Source organism: Hyla sarda, assembly GCF_029499605.1.
Source record: "Hyla sarda isolate aHylSar1 chromosome 1 unlocalized genomic scaffold, aHylSar1.hap1 SUPER_1_unloc_13, whole genome shotgun sequence".
Taxonomy (NCBI): domain Eukaryota; kingdom Metazoa; phylum Chordata; class Amphibia; order Anura; family Hylidae; genus Hyla; species Hyla sarda.
Window position 1 is genome coordinate 511226 of NW_026607574.1, and position 22836 is coordinate 534061.

Consider the following 22836-nt stretch of genomic DNA (forward strand, 5'->3'; position numbering starts at 1 on the left):
GTACACATACAGCTCAGCTACATGTACATTACACATATACAGCTCTACTGTGTACACATACAGCTCAGCTACATGTACATTACACATATACAGCTCTACTGTGTACACATACAGCTCAGCTACATGCACATTACACATATACAGCTCTACTGTGTACACATACAGCTCAGCTACATGTACATTACACATATACAGCTCTACTGTGTACACATACAGCTCAGCTACATGTACATTACACATATACAGCTCTACTGTGTACACATACAGCTCAGCTACATGTACATTACACATATACAGTTCTACTGTGTACACATACAGCTCAGCTACATGTACATTACACATATACAGCTCTACTGTGTACACATACAGCTCAGCTACATGTACATTACACATATACAGCTCTACAGTGTACACATATAGCTCAGCTACATGCACATTACACATATACAGCTCTACTGTGTACACATACAGCTCAGCTACATGTACATTACACATATACAGCTCTACTGTGTACACATACAGCTCAGCTACATGTACATTACACATATACAGCTCTACTGTGTACACATACAGCTCAGCTACATGTACATTACACATATATACAGCACTACTGTGTACACATACAGCTCAGCTACATGCACATTACACATATACAGCTCTACTGTGTACACATACAGCTCAGCTACATGTACATTACACATATACAGCTCTACTGTGTACACATACAGCTCAGCTACATACACATTACACATATACAGCTCTACTGTGTACACATACAGCTCAGCTACATGTACATTACACATATACAGCTCTACTGTGTACACATACAGCTCAGCTACATGTACATTACACATATACAGCTCTACTGTGTACACATACAGCTCAGCTACATGCACATTACACATATACAGCTCTACTGTGTACACATACAGCTCAGCTACATGTACATTACACATATACAGCTCTACTGTGTACACATACAGCTCAGCTACATGCACATTACACATATACAGCTCTACTGTGTACACATACAGCTCAGCTACATGCACATTACACACAGCTCTGCTGCAGACATATATAACACACACATACACAGCTCTGCACCACGCACATCACACACACACACAGCTCTGCTGCATACACATAACTTCAGCTCATCCAGCAGCGATCACAACCAGCACAGCAGAGTCCTGCATACACTGAGCAGAGGAGCCTAGAGCAGCAGCCCCTGATCATGTGACTCCTCCTCCTCCATGTGACTGATCACATGACGGTGACATCATCGCAGGTCCTGTAAGCACACGGCTCCTGTACAGTCTGCAGGTGGAGGTATATACGGTTGTGGTGACATCAGGAGCGCTGGGGGAGGGGACATTACTATTAACCCCTTCAGGTACACAAGGTTTTATGGGTAGCTCTCACCAAACCTCTGTTTTTCTTTCTGTCATTGTCTATTACCCATCTATCCCTAACCCCCTCCCTGCCTTTAATTTTAGTTTTTTACTATATTAAAAATGGCTTTTTGTCTGCCTGGTTGTGTGCTCAGTATCAGGCAGACTTCCCCAGCAGGTACGATGTCACTGATGCCTGCTGGGGGGCCGACTTCTGCCCTTAGTTCATCTACACAGGGTGCCTCCAGCTGTTTCATTACTACAACTTCCAGCTTGCCCTGACACCTATTGGCTGTCAGGGCATGCTGGGAGTTGTAGTGGTGAAACAGTTGGAGGCACCCTGTGTGGAAAACAATAAGTTAGGGCCATGGCCGTGGCGCTACCTCCTCCGCTTGCCCCCCCCCCCCCCACCCCTACCTGTTGAAAGCTCCGCTCTCCCCCAACCCTGCTCTCCCCAAGACATACCCAAGTGCAGAGTGTACCCGTCATGCAGGAGACATCCCCGGCGTGCAGCAGATATAATAGTGTAGAAGACATCCCCGGCGTGCAGCAGATATAATAGTGTAGAAGACATCCCCGGCGTGCAGCAGATATAATAGTGTAGAAGACATCCCCGGCGTGCAGCAGATATAATAGTGTAGAAGACATCCCCGGCGTGCAGCAGATATAATAGTGTAGAAGACATCCCCGGCGTGCAGCAGATATAATAGTGTAGAAGACATCCCCGGCGTGCAGCAGATATAATAGTATAGAAGACATCCCCGGCGTGCAGCAGATATAATAGTATAGAAGACATCCCCGGCGTGCAGCAGATATAATAGTGTAGAAGACATCCCCGGCGTGCAGCAGATATAATAGTGTAGAAGACATCCCCGGCGTGCAGCAGATATAATAGTGTAGAAGACATCCCCGGCGTGCAGCAGATATAATAGTGTAGAAGACATCCCCGGCGTGCAGCAGATATAATAGTGTAGAAGACATCCCCGGCGTGCAGCAGATATAATAGTATAGAAGACATCCCCGGCGTGCAGCAGATATAATAGTGTAGAAGACATCCCCGGCGTGCAGCAGATATAATAGTGTAGAAGACATCCCCGGCGTGCAGCAGATATAATAGTGTAGAAGACATCCCCGGCGTGCAGCAGATATAATAGTGTAGAAGACATCCCCGGCGTGCAGCAGATATAATAGTGTAGAAGACATCCCCGGCGTGTGAGGCCAGGGAGCCGATGCGCTCTCAGTGCTCGCTCCCACCTGTCTGATTGACAAGCAGGGAGCCAGCGCAGGCTGAATGAATTCGGACCGATTGCCCGGCATCGGTCCGAATTCATGCGTGACGTGACGCCAGCCAGCAGTCGGCCACTAGGAGGGAGACCCCCTAGTGGCCGGTTTTTAAAATTAAATTAACTATTTTAATGAAGAAAAAAATAATGGGTGCATATTAGAGATATGTTGTAGTACTTAAGTACTACAACATATAAAAAAAAAAAAGTTTGGTGACAGTGCCCATTTAAGGAAGAAGATCACAAGATCCAGAACTTTCTGTATATTTGCCTCTTTCCTTGTTGTTTCTATTAGCAGCCGCCATTTCTCATCTCCTCTTCTTCCCTTCAGGTTTCTCCAATCCAGGATCCTCTGCTGATATCTTCTATATAAGAGAATTCTCCTGGATGACCCATCAACCATGGAGAGAGACAGGAACAAGATGGCCGACAGGATCATAAACCTCACCCTACAGATACTCTTCCGGCTTACTGGAGAGGTGAGGGATTCTGGGAGTGATGTCACATGACCTCATTCTTATCTATGTAATAACTGATGGATATGACTGGAGAGGTGAGGGATTCTGGGAGTGATGTCACATGACCTTATTCTTATCTATGTTATAACAGATGGATATGACTAGAGAGGTAAGGGATTCTGGGAGTGATGTCACATGACCTCATTCTTATCTATGTAATAACAGATGGATATGACTGGAGAGGTGAGGGATTCTGGGAGTGATGTCACATGACCTCATTCTTAATTATGTAATAACAGATGATATGACTGGAGAGGTGAGGGATTCTGGGAGTGATGTCACATGACCTGATTCTTATCTATGTTATAACAGATGGATATGACTAGAGAGGTGAGGGATTCTGGGAGTGATGTCACATGACCTCATTCTTATCAATGGAATAACAGATGGATATGACTGGAGAGGTGAGGGATTCTGGGAGTGATGTCACATGACCTCATTCTTAATTATGTAATAACAGATGATATGACTGGAGAGGTGAGGGATTCTGGGAGTGATGTCACATGACCTCATTGTTATCTATGTAATAACGGATATGACTGGAGAGGTGAGGGATTCTGGGAATGTATGTAGTGATATTAATGTGTCTCTCCATACACAGGATTACACAGTAGTGAAGAAGTCCTCTAGTGGGCGCTGTCGGGCCCCTGTGTGTGAAGGATGGGGAATAACCCTGAGTCCAATCCCGGGGGCCCCACCTCACTCCCTGATACATGAGGAAATGGATGAACAGAAGATCCGAGAACTCATCAACAAGATGATGGAGCTGCTGACTGGAGAGGTGACCCTGCTGGGACATTATACAGTAATGGAGGGGTCTGGTGATGACTGGAGAGGTGACCCTGCTGGGACATTATACAGTAATGGAGGGGTCTGGTGATGACTGGAGAGGTGACACTGCTGGGACATTATACAGTAATGGAGGGGTCTGGTGATGACTGGAGAGGTGACACTGCTGGGACATTATACAGTAATGGAGGGGTCTGGTGATGACTGGAGAGGTGACCCTGCTGGGACATTATATAGTAATGGAGGGGTCTGGTGATGACTGGAGAGGTGACACTGCTGGGATATTATACAGTAATGGAGGGGTCTGGTGATGACTGGAGAGGTGACACTACTGGGAATGCTGGGACATTATACAGTAATGGAGGGGTCTGGTGATGACTGGAGAGGTGACACTGCTGGGACATTATACAGTAATTGAGGGGTCTAGTGATGACTGGAGAGGTGACACTGCTGGGACATTATACAGTAATGGAGGGGTCTGGTGATGACTGGAGAGGTGACACTGCTGGGACATTATACAGTAATGGAGGGGTCTGGTGATGACTGGAGAGGTGACACTGCTGGGACATTATACAGTAATGGAGGGGTCTGGTGATGACTGGAGAGGTGACACTGCTGGGACATTATACAGTAATGGAGGGGTCTGGTGATGACTGGAGAGGTGACACTGCTGGGACATTATACAGTAATGGAGGGGTCTGGTGATGACTGGAGAGGGGACACTGCTGGGAATGCTGGGACATTATACAGTAATGGAGGGGTCTGGTGATGACTGGAGAGGTGACACTGCTGGGACATTATACAGTAATGGAGGGGTCTGGTGATGACTGGAGAGGTGACACTGCTGGGACATTATACAGTAATGGAGGGGTCTGGTGATGACTGGAGAGGTGACACTGCTGGGACATTATACAGTAATGGAGGGGTCTGGTGATGACTGGAGAGGTGACACTGCTGGGACATTATACAGTAATGGAGGGGTCTGGTGATGACTGGAGAGGTGACACTGCTGGGACATTATACAGTAATGGAGGGGTGTGGTGATGACTGGAGAGGTGACACTGCTGGGACATTATACAGTAATGGAGGGGTCTGGTGATGACTGGAGAGGTGACACTGCTGGGACATTATACAGTAATGGAGGGGTCTGGTGATGACTGGAGAGGTGACACTGCTGGGAATGCTGGGACATTATACAGTAATGGAGGGGTCTGGTGATGACTGGAGAGGTGACACTGCTGGGACATTATACAGTAATGGAGGGGTCTGGTGATGACTGGAGAGGTGACACTGCTGGGACATTATACAGTAATGGAGGGGTCTGGTGATGACTGGAGAGGTGACACTGCTGGGAATGCTGGGACATTATACAGTAACACCACTGGAGGGGTCGGGGTGATGACTGGAGAGGTGACACTGCTGGGACATTATCCAGTAATGGAGGGGTCTGGTGATGACTGGAGAGGTGACACTGCTGGGAATGCTGGGACATTGTACAGTAATGGAGGGGTCTGGTGATGACTGGAGAGGTGACACTGCTGGGACATTATACAGTAATGGAGGGGTCTGGTGATGACTGGAGAGGTGACACTGCTAGGACATTATACAGTAATGGAGGGGTCTGGTGATGACTGGAGAGGTGACACTGCTGGGACATTATACAGTAATGGAGGGGTCTGGTGATGACTGGAGAGGTGACCCTGCTGGGACATTATACAGTAATGGAGGGGTCTGGTGATGACTGGAGAGGTGACACTGCTGGGACATTATACAGTAATGGAGGGGTCTGGTGATGACTGGAGAGGTGACACTGCTGGGACATTATATAGTAATGGAGGGGTCTGGTGATGACTGGAGAGGTGACACTGCTGGGACATTATACAGTAATGGAGGGGTCTGGTGATGACTGGAGAGGTGACACTGCTGGGACATTATACAGTAATGGAGGAGTCTGGTGATGACTGGAGAGGTGACACTGCTGGGACATTATACAGTAATGGAGGGGTCTGGTGATGACTGGAGAGGTGACACTGCTGGGACATTATACAGTAATGGAGGGGTCTGGTGATGACTGGAGAGGTGACACTGCTGGGACATTATACAGTAATGGAGGGGTCTGGTGATGACTGGAGAGGTGACACTGCTGGGAATGCTGGGACATTATACAGTAATGGAGGGGTCTGGTGATGACTGGAGAGGTGACACTGCTGGGACATTATACAGTAATGGAGGGGTCTGGTGATGACTGGAGAGGTGACACTGCTGGGAATGCTGGGACATTATACAGTAACACCACTGGAGGGGTCGGGGTGATGTCTGTATCATTATGTGTCAGGTTCCTATAAGGTGTCAGGACGTGGCGGTCTATTTCTCCATGGAGGAGTGGGAGTATGTAGAAGGACACAAGGATCAGTACAAGGATCAGGTGATGATGGAGGATCAGCAGCCCCTCACATCAGCAGGTAATAGACATGACTATATACACACGTCCTCTCATTATTTGTATGTAAAGAATGAATTCAGTCTCTGTATGTGTTCCCTACAGTCAGATCCAGTAAGAGAACAGCACCAGAGAGGTGTCCCCGTCCTCTTCTCCCACAGGATGATCAGGTAGATGGAGATATTCCCTATGATCTGTAGAAGGGCTGTGAAGCTCTTGTGGTCAGTCCCCTCACCCTCCATGACTCCTCATCTCCTGCTCATCTATAACATCCCACGTGACTTCTCCTACTGTCTGATGACTTTTACAATATTTCTTCTACATCTTATGAATCAGGGTGAAGATCCGAACAATATTAATGCTCGAGAGACAGATGTGAGCGGTGATGAGCAGTATAAGGAGAACATTCCTACAGGGAAAGATCTGATCTGCATTAATGCTACAGACATAAAGGAAGAAAGAGAAGAGACAGATGTGAGCAGTGATGAGCAGTATAAGGAGAACATTCCTACAGAGAAAGATCTCATCTATATTAACGGTACAGACATGAAGGAAGAAGAAAAGACAGATATAAGCAGCAGTGAGCAGTATAAGGAGGACATTCCTATAGGGAACGATCTGATCTATTATAATATTAGAGATTTAAGGGAAAAAAAAGAAACAAATGTGAGCGGTGATGAGCAGTATATGGAGGACAATCCTACAGGTAACCGCCCAGGTGAGTAGTAACCATGAAATGCAGAGAACAGTCACAGATTCTGCTTAGTCACCGACTTTAATAGTTTTTAATGGAATTTTTTTAAAGGGGTATTCCGATGGAAAACTATTTTTTTTAAGCAACTGATGCTAGAAAGTTAAATTACTTCTATTTAAAAATCTTTAGCCTTCTGATTAGGGATCGACGATATCTTTTTTATTAGGGCCGATACCGATAATCGGTGGAGGTTAGGGCCGATAGCCGATAACTTATACCGATATTCCGGTATAAGTTATCGGCTATTTATCCCCCCGCGACTCCTCTGTAGATCATTGATTTAAAGCGGGCGCTTTAAATCAATGCACTGCAGTGGCTTTTGCGGTGCCACAGACCGCCGCCGCCACCCGCTTCTCTCCCCCTGCCTGTCCGGGGGTCCTAAAACCTATCACCGCCACCGCTCCCCCCACCACCGCACCGCGACTGCCGCCACCGCACCACACCCGCGATCGCCACCCCCCCCCCTTACCCGCCGCACCGCGACCAACCCCCCGCACCGCAGCGGCACCATTGCCTCCCCAATCTCCGGTTTTATAATTACCTGGGTCCACTCCACATCTGGCTCCGATGGCGTCCTCCTGAACTGTCACTGTGCACACTGAGTCACGTCACTCGTCATTGCGCATAGCGTAACGCAGAACGCAGCAGGAGCAAGAAGTAGCGTGGGCTCCGGGAACAGGTAATTATAAAACCGGGGATGGGGGAGGCAATGGGGGCGGTGCGGTGGGGGGTGCGACGCGGTGCTGCGGTTCGGGGGGGCGGTCGCGGTGGGGGCGTGGCATTATCGGCAAGGTAATTGCCGATACCGATAATGCCCAAAATCGTGATTATCGGCCGATAATATCGGCCATACCGATAAACGGTCGATCCCTACTTCCGATACTAATCAGCTGCTGTATGCTGCAGAGAAAGTTGTGTAGTTCTTTTCAGTCTGACCACACTGCTCTCTGCTGCCACCTCTGTTCATGTCAGAACCTGTCCAGAGTAGGATAGGTTCGCTATGGAGATTTTTTTCCTACTCTGGACAGTTCCTGACATGGACAGAGGTTTCAGCAGAGAGCACTGTGGTCAGACACAAAAGAACTACACAACTTCCTCAGGAGCATACAGCAGCTGATAAGTACTGGAAGGATTAAGATTTTTAAATAGAAGTAGTTTACAATTCTGAATAACTTTCTAGCATCAGTTGCTTAAACCCTTAAAGGGGTAGTCCAGTGGTGAAAAACTTATCCCCTATCCTAAGGATAGGGGATAAGTTTGAGATCGCGGGGGGTCCGACCGCTGGGGCCCCCTGCGATCTCTCTGTACGGGGCCCCGGCTCTCCGCCGAGATAGCGGGTGTCGACCCCCGCACGAGGCGGCGGCCGACACGCCCCCTCAATACATCTCTATGGCAGAGCCGGAGATTGCCGAAGGCAGCGCTTCGGCTCTGCCATAGAGTTGTATTGAGGGGGCGTGTCGCCCGCCGCCTCGTGCGGAGGTCGACACGCCCCCTTCCAGCAGGCTGTCGGGGCTCCGTACAGGAGATCGCAGGGGGCCCCAGCGGTCGGACCCCCCGCGATCTGCAACTTATCCCCTATCCTTATGATAGGGGATAAGTTGCTCACCACTGAATCACCACTGGACTACTCCTTTAAGGACTCAGGGTTTTTCCGTTTTTGCACTTTCGTTTTTTCCTCCTTACCTTTTAAAAATCATAACCCTTTCAATTTTCCACCTAAAAATCCATATTATGGCTTATTTTTTGCGTCACCAATTCTACTTTGCAGTGACATTAGTCATTTTACCCAAAAATACATGGCGAAATGGAAAAAAAAATCATTGTGCGACAAAATCGAAGAAAAAACGCCATTTTGTAACTTTTGGGGGCTTCCGTTTCTACGCAGTGCATATTTCGGTAAAAATGACACCTTATCATTATTCTGTAGGTCCATACGATTATAATGATCCCCTACTTATATAGGTTTAATTTTGTCGCACTTCTGGAAAAAATCATAACTACATGCAGGAAAATTTATACGTTTAAAAATGTCATCTTCTGACCCCTATAACTTTTTTATTTTTCCACGTACAGGGCGGTATGAGGACTCATTTTTTGCGCCGTGATCTGAAATTTTTATCGGTATGATTTTTGTTTTGATCAGACTTTTTGATCACTTTTTATTCATTTTTTAATGGTATAAAAAGTGACCAAAATACGCTTTTTTGGACTTTGGAATTTTTTTGCACGTACGCCATTGACCGTGCGGTTTAATTAATGATATATTTTTATAGCTCGGACATTTACGCACGCGGCGATACCACATATGTTTATTTTTATTTTTTTACACTGTTTTATTTTTTTTTATGGGAAAAGGGGGGTGATTCAAACTTTTATTAGGGAAGGGGTTAAATGACCTTTATTAACACTTTTTTTTTTATTTTTTTTGCAGTGTTATAGGTCCCATAGGGACCTATAACACTGCACACACTGATCTCTTATACTGATCATTGTTATCCCATAGGGACCTATAACATTGCGCACACTTATCTATTACATTGATCATTGTTATCCCATAGTGACCTATAACACTGCACACACTGATCTCTTATACTGATCATTGTTATCCCATAGGGACCTATAAAACTGCACACACTGATCTCTTATACTGATCATTATTATCCCATAGGGACCTATAACACTGCACACACTGATCTCTTATACTGATCATTGTTATCCCATAGAGACTATAACACTGCACACACTGATCTCTCATGCTGATCACTGGTGTGTATTAACACGCCTGTGATCAGTGTTATCGGCGCTTGACTGCTCCTGCCTGGATCTCAGGCACGGAGCAGTCATTCACCGATCGGACATCGGGGAGGCAGGTAAGGGCCCTCCCGGTGTCCTGTCAGCTGTTCGGGACGCCGCGATTTCACCACGGCCGTCCCGAACAGCCCAACTGAGCAGCCGGGTCACTTTCACTTTAGAAGCGGCGGTCAGCGATCGGTGATGTGTGGTATTAGCCACAGGTCCCGGCCGTTGATGAGCGCCGGGACTGACGCGATATGATTAAGGGGTCATTAAGGGGTTAAAAAGAGTACCCCTTTAAGCCCTGTGTCCTGTCAGTCTTTTCTGCTGTATATTCCTTTATTCAGTTGGAATACAAGGATTCCTGATCTCCCTCCATACTGATAACGCTCTATCCCGGGGGAATCCTCTTTGGAGACTGATAAATGTATTATCTACGACTACAGAGACATTTCATCTCCCTGTCCGTTTTCCCTCTGCGGCAGAGCAGCTCATGTCCATGTAACAGGGGACGAGAACTGTGGCCAAGAATTCAATAGAGTTGTGTATTGTAGCAGCAGAAGTGTGCTGGGATAAGGAAGCGCTGGTGGAAACGTTCTCTCGTGGACTCTCCGATATTATACAAGATGAGATTGTGGCCTCCTGGATCATCTGAAATGGTGAAACCAATGCAGCTCAGGACCACCCCCCTTTCCGTGGAGGAGAAGGAATATATTAGGGGGAGGGGATGTGTCTTTATTGTGTCCCTTTGCTCAGATCATGCCAAACCTGGTGAGGAAACACTTGGGGTCCTGCTAGGGACAGATATTGGGTGGGCTTTCTTCATCCCCAGAGTTCCACAAAGACAAAGCTATGATTAGGATTATCCTATCGTGGTATATTTCCTCTGTGGTCACGCAGGTCCTCGTGGTCTCCAGTGCTGATGGGTATTTTGATGATGTGTTTGTAGCCAAAAACTCTATTCCACTCCAGCTTTGAGTCCTCTGGCCATGGAAGTGATTTATAGAAGACCCTACAGCCCCCTCACCTTATCCATGAGACAGTTCCCTTGTCTGTGGTGTTGGGGGCACTTTACCAGGGGACCCTCTAGTTCCAGGTGATTATCTCTCGGCATTATCCTGTTGTGCTCAGTTCTCTTTGTTTCCAGAGACATAATCCCCGTTTGGACTGGGTCACAGCTGAGGTTTGTCTTGGTCCCCTCAGTTTGCTTCTACCTGTATATATAGATCAGTTTGGTTGGTTTGTATCTCCTCGGTCTGTCGTATAATTGTACACGACAAAGATCTTCTCTTCCTAAAGTATACCAGGAGTACAGCAATGTGTTTGATAAGATGTAGGCGGGGGGCACTACCTCCCCACAGACCCCATGATTGTACCATTGAGCCTCAACCAGGTGCTATACCCCCAAAGGGCCGAGTCTACCCTCTGTTTGTGGCAGAGAACCAAGCCATAGAGGAGTATGTTACAGACGGACTGTCCCAGGGGTTCATAAATAAATCTAGTTGAGGCCCTGTATCAATTGCAGGGGCCTCAATCACATTACAGTCTTATCCAAAGTAACTTATAGAGAATCTGACCCCTTGTTCTCCCACACTAAAGCCAATATACGGGGTTATAGTGGGGTAAACAGCTTTACAAAGAGGGGTCACTTACTCACATCCGTGTAGTATATGCAGAGTTCCGGCGCTGTAATCTTTAGCTGCATTGCTACGTTGTGAGAGATTGTTCTGTATTACAAACTGGAGAAATGTGAATTCCACGAAGGTCACAAACGTTTTCCACCCTGAAAGCTGCCGTCACCACAGCTCCCATCCTGGGTCACCACAACCCAGCTTTCCCGTTCATACGATGCGTCTGAGACAGAATAGGTGTCTCACCTTCCTACCCCAGAGAGACCATTTTATCCTTATAGCTTTATTACCAGGAAACGTTCCTCAGTGGCCATCATTTGTCCCTCAAGGAGTGGCCGCACTTGTCTGTGGGTACTACCGGACCTATTCTAATTCTTATGGACCACAAACACTTCATTTACCTCCCTGCGGCCAAATGTTTATCTCTAGGACAGGCTAGGTGGGCTCTCTTCTTCTTCTCCCCATTTTATTATGTGTCTCCTTTCTCTTGGCACTAAGAACACTAAGGCCGGGTTCAAATGGCTGAAAAATGTGCGGAATGAACACCCAAAAAAACGGGCGGACATTTGGCACATTTGAATGATCCGACAGGCGGTAGGACCGTTCTGAAATGCGGCGTCTCATAGACTGTAATACATTTCCGAGCAGAATCTGCAGAAAGAATCGTCAAGTCTGATCTGTAAATTCCGTTGTGTGCACAGTGCAGCAGAATCTTATTGAAATCGCCTCGACAGAACATATACTAAAATCTTCTTAAAATCAAGCGGACTCTGCTGCAGCCCCTCTTTACCTGGTGGATCTTGGCTGCATTCTTCAGCTGAGTGCCGCTGCTAGTAGCTGACATGGAGCAATCTCTTATACTGTATATTAACCACTTAGATGCTACAGTCAAAGCTGACATCAGCATTTATACTTGTAATAACGTGAGAAAAAACCTTGAAGAGGTTCTGCTGATTCCGTAACAAACCAAAACCAGAGATGCAAAAGTATAAAACACTGGAAGGTTTATTTGAATAAAACAAATAAAAGATTACGCATTTCGAGAGAGCCACACCCTTCTTCAGATCAGTATACATACAGTGAATACAGTCAGACTTTTAATAGGTCCAAACAAGGCGCCAACAACTTAGTGGGAGGGGCCTGAGAAAACACTCATCACATGGTATACAGTTAAAACAGTACAAATTAAACATCAGTTTTAAAAATACACTTAGTTAAAATAAGAAATAGGAGGATGCATGAATAATGTATTAATAATAGGTAGGTGTCAGGATTCGGCAGGCTGGTGGTGGATCCTCTGTGTCAATGAGGGATTGGCGTGGACCGTACTGGAGGATCGGTTCTAAGTTGCTACTGGTTTTCACCAGAGCTCGCCGCAAAGCGGGATGGTCTTGCTGCGGCGGTAGCAACCAGGTCGTGTCCTCCGGTAGCGGCTCAACCTCACTGACTGCTGAGACAGGCGTAGTACAAAGGAGAAGGCAGAAGCGTGGTCGGACGTAGCAAAGGTCAGGGCAGGCGGCAAGGTTCACAGGCGAGAGGACAATAGCAACGGGCAAGGCAAAACACAACTGTAGGGAACGCTTTCAAAATGACACTAGGCACAAAGATCCGGCAAGGGCAGGAAGGGGAAAAGCTCTTAAATAGGCAGGGACACAGTAGCGGAATCAGGAACCAGCGCATCAATTATTGGTGCGCTGGCCCTTTAAATTTATCATAGACGGCGCGCGCCCTGGGGAGCGGGGCCGCGCGCGCCGGAATGACGAGGACGGGGCCGCAGCGCGCCGGAGCGCAGGTGAGAAGGACGCGGCGCATGAGGGGTGGCCAGCCGCCACGCGAGCCGCGTCCCCAGTACAATAGGACCCGCGCTCCCAGTCTCTGACCGGGAGACGCCGGGGACCGGGGGCAGCGGAGGTAGGCAGCGGGCGCTCCGATCCGGAGGCGGGGATCGGAGCGCTCGCTGTAACAGTACCCCCCCCTTAGGTCTCCCCCTCTTCTTGGTACCAAGAAAGTTGAGAACGAAGCTGCAGTCCAAGATGTTACTCTCAGGCTCCCACGACCTTTCCTCAGGGCTGCAGCCCTCCCAATCAACCAAAAAAAATCTTTCCCCCCGGGAGATCTTAGAAGCTAGAATTACTTTGACCGTGAAGATGTCAGAGGTACCAGCAACAGGGGTGGGAGAAAGAAGTTTGGGAGATAAGCGGTTAAAGACAGCGGGTTTAAGGAGGGAGACATGGAAAGAGTTATGGATACGAAGGGAGGGAGGAAGATGGAGCTGGTAGGCAACCTGATTAATGCGGCTTTTGACCCTGAAGGGACCCAAGAAACGAGGGCCCAGCTTGTAACTTGGTACCTTGAATCTGACGTACTTAGAAGAAAGCCACACCTTGTCCCCAGGACGGAATTCTGGAGGAGATCTGCGACTCTTATCAGCCTGGATCTTCATACGTGTCGAAGCCTTGAGGAGAGCTGAGTGGGTCTCTTGCCAAATGGAAGAGAAGTCTTGAAGAAGATCTTCGACAGCAGGTACAGAAGAGGAAGTGGTGGTTAGAGGCAGAGGTGGCAGGGGATGACGACCATACACCACGAAAAACTGAGATTTGTTGGAGGCGTAGGATGGCTTGAAATTATAAGAAAACTCCGCCCACGCGAGTAGATTCGACCAATTGTCATGACAGGAAGACACAAAATGACGATGATAGTCTCCCAGGATTTGGTTGATTCGCTCCACTTGACCATTAGACTGTGGATGGTACGAGGAGGAAAAGTCCAATTTGACTCCGAGTTGACCACAGAGAGCCCTCCAGAATTTTTAACAAACTGCACTCCACGGTCCGAGACGATGTGTCTGGGAAGACCGTGGAGGCGGAAGATGTGAAGAAAAAACTGTTTGGCTAGTTCAGGCACGGACGGAAGACCAGGCAGGGGCACAAAGTGAGCCATCTTCGAGAACCGATCCTCCACAACCCAAATGACTGACTTGAGGAGGGAAGATCAGTAATAAAGTCCATGGCTATGTGAGACCAGGGGGTCTCAGGCACAGGAAGGGGCAGAAGAAGGCCCGCTGGTTTCTGACGGGGAACCTTGTCACGGGCACAGACCATGCAGGATTGAACGAATTTGGTGACGTCTCTCTCCAGAGAGGGCCACCAGTACCTTTGAGAGATTAGTTGAAGAGTCTTCTTGACCCCAGGATGACCAGCAAAAAGGAAAGCATGGCCCCACTTGAGAATCTGTAGCTGTTTACGAGGAGGAATGTAGATCTTGCCAGGAGGCAGTAGGCGCATGTCCGTGGGAGCCACAGAGATGAGACATTCAGGTGGGATAATGTGCTGGGGAGAAGGTAGGTCCCCAACAACGTCAGAAGAGCGAGAAAGGGCATCAGCCCTAATGTTCTTGGCAGCAGGACGGAAATGAATCTCAAAGTTGAAGCGGGCGAAAAACAGGGACCAACAGGCTTGACAGGAGGTTCAGTCTCTGGACAGACTGGAGGTATGCTAAGTTCTTATGGTCTGTGAAAATGTTCACTGGGTGAGGAGCACCCTCAAGAAGATGTCTCCATTCCTCTAGGGCCAGCTTAATAGCCAACAGTTCTCTGTCCCCAATGGAGTAGTTCCTTTCAGCGGAGGAAAAAGTTTTAGAAAAGAAGCCGCAGGTTATGGTCTTACCCTTGGACGACTTCTGGGTAAGCACAGCTCCGGCTCCCACTGAGGATGCGTCCACCTCAAGAAGGAATGCCTCTTCAGCCTCAGGAGGCCAGGTCTTAGGATTAGCTCCTTTTCTGGTTAATGCCACTATGGGAGCCACCAGGGTAGAATAATGTGGAATAAATTGCCTGTAGTAGTTAGCAAAACCTAAGAATCTTTGTATGGCCCGGAGTCCAGTGGGGCGTGGCCAATCCAGAACTGAGGAAAGCTTAGCAGGATCCATTTGCAATCCCAGAGCAGAGATGATGTAACCGAGAAATGGCAAGGAGGAACGTTCAAAGAGACATTTTTCGATCTTGGCATACAGGCGGTTTCTTCTAAGACAAGTGAGGACTTGACGAACATGAGCCCGGTGCTGGTCCAGGTTAGAGGAGAATATAAGGATATCATCCAAATATACTACCACACAGGTATAAAGCAAGTCCTGGAAGATATCGTTAACAAATTCCTGGAAGACCGCAGGAGCATTACAAAGACCGAAGGGCATAACCAGATACTCGAAGTGTCCATCCCTGGTGTTAAAGGCGGTCTTCCATTCATCTCCCTCTCGGATGCGGATCAGGTTATAAGCCCCACGAAGATCCAATTTGGTAAAGATCTTAGCACCTCTGAGACGATCAAACAGTTCTGAGATCAGGGGCAGAGGATAGTGGTTCTTGATGGTAATCTTATTAAGTCCTCTGTAGTCAATGCAGGGGCGGAGAGAACCATCTTTTTTAGAGACAAAGAAAAAAACGGCTCCGGCAGGGGAGGAAGACTTCCTAATAAACCCTCTTTGAAGGCTTTCTCGCAGATAGTAAGACATGGCTTGAGTCTCAGGAGGAGAGAGAGGATAGATTCTGCCCCGAGGTGGAGAAGAACCAGGTAGCAGGTCAATAGGACAATCATAAGGCCTGTAAGGTGGAAGAGTCTCTGCTTGTTTCTTACAGAAGACATCTGCAAAATCGTGGGAAGACTTGGGAAGACCCGGTGGCGGAAGCACTGGCGGGACTCATTTAATAGGAGCAGGCTTGAGACATCGGTCAGAGCAGGATGAACCCCAGCGAAGAATCTCCCCGGTGGTCCAATTAAGGACAGGACAATGGCGTTGCAACCACGGAAGACCCAGCAGGAGCTCTGAGGAACAAAAAGGAAGGACAAAAAACTCCAAAGCCTCTGTATGAAATATCCCAATGTCCATCCGAAGAGGCTGGGTACGGTACTGAGCCGTGGCAGAAAGTCTCTCTCCATTTACAGTAGAGATGAGGAAGGGTTTAGGCAGACGGACTATGGGAATTCGGTACTTCTCGACCAAGGAGGCATGGATAAAATTGCCAGCAGACCCGGAGTCCAAGAAGGCGGCAGCCGTAAAGGAGGACTTGGACGGTAGGAACAACTGCACAGATAAGATGAGTCGTGGAGAGGAAGAATCCACACCCAGCAACGCCTCTCCCACGTTTACTAGGTGCGGGCGTTTCCCAAACGTGGAGGACAAAGAGGACAGTCTCTCAGGAAGTGCTCGGTACTGGCGCAGTACAGACATAGATTCTCGTCTCTATGACGGCTTCGTTCTTGTGGGGTCAGGCGAGACCGGTCCACCTGCATGGCTTCCACGGCGGGAGGCCCAGGAACAGGTTGAGGTGGACGGAAAAAAACGGGAGCCAGACGAGGAAAACGTCTTGGACGAGTCTTTTCTTTCTCCTGGAGGAGTTCCTCTTGTCTTTCAGAAAAACGTTTATCAATCCTGGTGGCCAGCAAGATGAGGTCACAGAGGGTAGAAGGCAGCTCTCGAGCTGCAAGGACGTCCTTAATATCAGAATTAAGTCCTTTCTTGAAAGTAGCGCAGAGGGCTTCATTGTTCCAATTAAGTTCTGCGGCGAGTGTGCGGAACTGTATAGCATAGTCCCCCACAGAGGAACCTCCTTGGGTCAAGTTCAGAAGTTCAGTATGGCAGTCTCTGCGGAGGTAACCCGGGCGGGTTCCTCAAAAACGTTACAGAATTCCCGGCAGAAGTTCTGTACAGAGGTGGTGGCAGGATCAGCGCGGTCCCAAAGTGGTGTAGCCCAGGCCAGGGCCCTCCCGGTAAGCAGACTAAGGATAAAGGCAACCTTGGCTCGCTCAGTTGGAAACTGATCTGAGAGTAGCTCGAGATGGAGGGAGCACTGAGACAGGAACCCTCGGCACTGCTTGGGGTCTCCGTCGTATTTGTCCGGCAAGGACAAACGGATTCTGGATCCGGAAGCAACTGCAGGAGGAGAAGAAGCGGCAGAAGCAGACGGAGGTACTGGCTGTTGCTGAGACGGCAGAAGCTGCTGAATCATAGTGGTTAGCTGAGCCAGCTGTTGACCTTGCTGGGCGACAATGGTGGTGAGGTCCGCCAGACTAGGCAATGGAACGTCAGCGGGATCCATGGCCGGATCTTACTGTCAGGATTCGGCAGGCTGGTGGTGGATCCTCTGTGTCAGTGAGGGATTGGCGTGGACCGTACTGGAGGATCGGTTCTAAGTTGCTACTGGTTTTCACCAGAGCCCACCGCAAAGCGGGATGGTCTTGCTGCGGCGGTAGCAACCAGGACGTGTCCTCCGGTAGCGGCTCAACCTCACTGACTGCTGAGACAGGCGTAGTACAAAGGAGAAGGCAGAAGCGTGGTCGGACGTAGCAAAGGTCAGGGCAGGCGGCAAGGTTCACAGGCGAGAGGACAATAGCAATGGGTACGGCAACGGGCAAGGCAAAACACAACTGTAGGGAACGCTTTCAAAATGGCACTAGGCACAAAGATCCGGCAAGGGCAGGAAGGGGAAGAGCTCTTAAATAGGCAGGGACACAGTGGGGGAATCGGGAACCAGCGCATCAATTATTGGTGCGCTGGCCCTTTATATTTACCATAGACGGCGCACGCGCGCACTGGGGAGCGGGGCCGCGCGAGCCGGAATGACGAGGACGGGGCCGCAGCGCGCTGGAGCGCAGGTGAGAAGGAGGGGGACGCGGCACGTGAGCGGTGGCCAGCCGCCACGCGAGCCGCGTCCCCAGTTCAATAGGACCCGCGCTCCCGGTCGGTGTCTCTGACTGGGAGACGCCGGGGACCGGGGGCAGCGGAGGTAGGCAGCGGGCGCTCCGATCCGGAGGCGGGGATCGGAGCGCTCGCTGTAACAGTAGGATTGAAATAATAAACAGAATAGAAAATTGGGCCAGTGGTGGCCACATCTGGGCTGCTGAGAACATCCGGATTTCAGATTTAAACAAAGCTGACGTCAAGAGAAGCGCATAGCCATGTGATGATGCGCTTGTGAAAACCACTGCTTAGCACAGAGAGGTGTAGTCACGGATGCTTCGCTATGGAGCGGCCGTCACATGACTACAGGTGCCCAAACATCAGAGTGGAGACCCCGGCAGGAGAAAGCTAGACTGTCAGTAAATGTCAGCGTGGACTGTGAGCGTCGGCATCAGCAGTTGTGAGCTATGCGCGGCGTCAGTGATCGCTGGCAGCAGTTCAGCAGCTACGTCATAATAAACTAACTGTGCTGGGAACAGTTCGGCAGTTATGTATGTGCAACACTGAATATATTGTGTAGGGGACTGCATGGTGACATAACCAGCTAATGTGTGTGCGAGAGGGGGAAGTACTATAAGAGACAAGAATGTAAACAGTATACACAAGAGGCAATACAAAGAGCTGGTAATAGGAAGAACATAGTGCTATATTACCATGATACTGAAAATGTAATATAAAGCAATATAATACTTATAGAGAAAGGCGTGATGAGCCATAATAGAGAAAGATAATAAGAAAGGGATACTAAAATCATATATATAGTCATACGGGCAACCAGCAGGTGTATAAGAGGTGTATATAGGGATATAAATACATGAAACATACTTATATATAAAAATACATATATATATATTACATAAAATATATAAAAACATATAGAAGAGGAAGCGATAAATAGATAAATAAACATAAGTATGGGCGTGCACACTGACATGTATGTGGATGTTCAGTGTGAAACGACTGGAGGCCAAAATCAGAGCACAGTGCAATTATTATTCGCACATGTATTTGGATAATAAAGGGAGTGTTTATAAGAGAAAACATCAGGATGGTTAATGTATTAAAGGTTACACTAAATCATTTCATTCAGACCCCGGGGACAGGGTGCGGAGGGTTTGTCTTCTCCTTAGTGAGTTATATCTCTGGTTCACATCTTTAGCCACCTGTTCAATGGGAGTTGCCCATATGGAGTTGAAATGGCCATTGTGGCGTTCTGTTATGTGAAACACTATGCAGTAGGAACCCATGTGCTGTGTTGCTGCCGTGTTTGTTCAGGCGTTCCCTGAAACAGCCAATGGTCCTACCGACATATTGTAGGTTGTCCGGGCATTGGAGCAAATAGATGATATATTGTGACCCACAGTTAAGAAATTACTTAATAGGGAATGATTCCCCAGTAACAGTAGAAGAAAAGGTTTTACATACCAGTCATACCTGCTGACCGTATTCTAGCCCTATATGTACTAGTGTCACCTGAGTGATGGGTGTTTTGTGCCTAAAAAACTCAGGCTACCTCTGTTATGTGTGCACCATGATCCCAAAGCAGCCGGACACCTCGGGAGAAATCAGTTATTGTGGGCCCTGTTACGAAAATTCTGGTGGCCCCATGTTCTGACCTCTACACAGTGATCATTAGGTTTGAGACAGAACACAAGGTAGGATGAGGAGATTGTTCCATTGTGTAATATTCTGGACAAGATGTAACTATGAATATATGAAACGTTTAACCCCTTAATGACCCATTATGTTTATTTACCCCCTCTATACCTGGTGGCTCTTGGCCACATTCATCAGCTGAGGGCCGCTGCTAATAGCGGACACGGAGCAATCTCTGGTGCTGGCTATTAACCACTTAGATGCTACTGTCAAAGCTGACATCAACGATTAAACAGCCTTAGTGAGAATCATTGGCGGAGCAGTGGTCTGGATTGGCTCCTCACGAAGTGAACATGGGGGGCTCATCCATTGTCATGGCAGCCCAAGGCCTTTGCTAGGACTCTGTCACTGCCGGGATTCTGCTATTGATACAGCCTGTCTATGGTCGGCTCTAATGGATCAATGCAGTAAATACATACTGTACTGATCTGTATGAGCAATCCAATGACTGCTCATACAAGTCCTATAGAGGGACCAAAAAGTGTATAAAATTCTAAATATGTTTTTAAAAATGTAAATGACCCCCCTCCAATAATATTTTAACATTTTTGTTTTAAAAATTTAAAAGCTATTTTTGTTGTAATTGTTTTTAAAAAGTAGTAAAGCGTAATGAAAACTATGCAAATTAGATATCGCTGTGATCGTATGGACTGGACTTATATTTTAATGCTTGTTGATATAATGTAAGATCAGTCCCACAAAAAACAAGCTCTCAAATGCAGTGTAGATGGATACATTTTAAAAGTTGTGGCTATGAGGAGAGGAGGAAAAAATTAAGACACAAAAGTTAAAATTTCCTGGGTTGTTAAGGGGTTAATACTGATAATAAAATCTGTGTTATTCTCTGCAGATTCTTGTAGCAGGAGATCAGAGGAGAATCTTATATCTTCAGATTATAAAGCAGATGATGATATCACACAAGATACATATGAAGAACATTCCATTATCCCAGATACACCCTCAGCCCTTCACAGCCAAGATCTGTCATCTCATCCTTATATACAGGTCCTGTCTTCTCAGTCATCACAGAAAGGTCACAGAAGGGGTGTTGGACATCATCAAGCTCATACAGGAAAGAAAACATACTCATGCTCAGAATGTGGGAACTGTTTTACTTTTAAAACAGGTCTTGTTGTACATCAGAGAACTCACAAAAGAGAGAAGCCGTTTTCATGTTCAGGATGTGGGAAATGTTTTACTCAGCAATCACATCTTGTTACACATCAAAGAACTCACACAGGGGAAAAGCCATTTTCATGCTCAGAATGTAGAAAATGTTTTACTCAGCAATCACATCTTGTTTCACATCAAAGAACTCACACAGGAGAGAAGCCATTTTCATGTGCAGAATGTGGGAAATGTTTTGCTCAGCAATCAGATCTTATTAAACATCGGCGAACTCACACAGGGGAGAAGCCATTTTCATGTGCAGAGTGTGGGAAATGTTTTACTCAGCAATCAACTCTTGTTAAACATCAAAGAACTCACACAGGGGAGAAGCCATTTTTATGTGCAGAGTGTGGGAAATGTTTTGCTCAGCAATCAGATGTTGTTAAACATCAAAGAACTCACACAGGGGTAAGGCCATTTTCATGTTCAGAATGTGGGAATTGTTTTACTGACAAATCAAGTCTTGTTAGACATCTAAGAATTCACACAGGAGAGAAGCCAATTCAGAGCAGTAAATGATGCAGATAACACATCTATATATTATCCATGTACATAGGATATCTGACATTTATACATACAGTGATCCCCCGACTTATGATGGCCCCGACATATGATCATTTCAACATATGATGGCCTCTCAGAGCCCATCGTATGTTGAAGGCAGCCTCGACATATGATGCTGCTGTGTGTCGGGGCCATCGTACAAACAGCTATCTGACAGCACTGACAACTTCAGCAACTGACAGATAGTTGTTTAATGTGCCCCGTTCTGCCTCCTATTACTCACATGCTGTCCTGCTAACTCACGGAGGCTTCCACTGTGAGCTCCGTGTAAGCCCCGCCCCCCCCAGTGCAGCCATAGCCAATAGCCTGCAGCATCTTGCTGCAGGCATCCAATGAGCTGCTGGCTGCCCTCCCCTTCCTTTCCTATAGAGCTGTAGTCGGCAGGATGGTAATGGAGGACATTCTGTCCCCCCCTGAAGGTATTTAAAGAACTGTACAGTCCTGTATGCGATGTCACACATCACATACAATACATATACACACTATACACCCCATACATCAATGTTTCCCTATCAGTGTGCCTCCAGCTGTTGCAAAACTATAACTCCCAGCATGCCCAGACAGTGAATGGCTGTACATGCATGCTGGGAGTTGTAGTTGTGCAACAGCTGGAGGCACCCTGGTTTGTTAAACACTCCCCATACACTCCACATACAATGGCCATCCCAGAACCAATTAGCAGTTTCCCATAGAGATATGTATTCAACATACAATGGTTCCGAGGCCCCAGAACCAATTACCATTTTTACATAGACATATGTACTCGACATATGATGGTTTCAACATATGATGGTTCTCCTGGAACCAATTAATATCATATGTTGAGGGACCACTGTATATCATATACTGCATCTCCAAACTTGTTACCAATTGTCAATAAACGTTTTCTCTCTTATATGATTTATTATTCTTATATTCATCTCTGCACACTGGACTTATAATAAATGTAATATTGTCTCTGACGTTGTATATAGGGAATGTAACGCGTCAGTGTTGTCCCCGCCCCCTTCTCATTATGATTATAGAGACTTTAATTCAAGGCATCAGACAGGATCCGCGCGTCTCCCTTGAAGGTCGTCTCTTCTAACCATAACTGTTTATTAGATTTTTTC

At 47.4% G+C, this 22836-nt stretch overlaps 1 protein-coding gene across 1 annotated transcript in view; it reads left to right on the forward strand.

The window, feature by feature from the left end:
- Window positions 1-22585, forward strand: part of LOC130297976 (oocyte zinc finger protein XlCOF6-like) — a gene marked incomplete at its 5' end in the record, with an annotated part of 41085 nt that extends 18500 nt beyond the window's left edge. The window contains one exon of the mRNA XM_056550852.1: window positions 21073-22585. Coding sequence (XP_056406827.1) covers window positions 21073-21679 — 607 coding nt within the window. The remainder of the gene's footprint in view (window positions 1-21072) is intronic.
- Window positions 22586-22836: the final 251 nt, after the last annotated feature.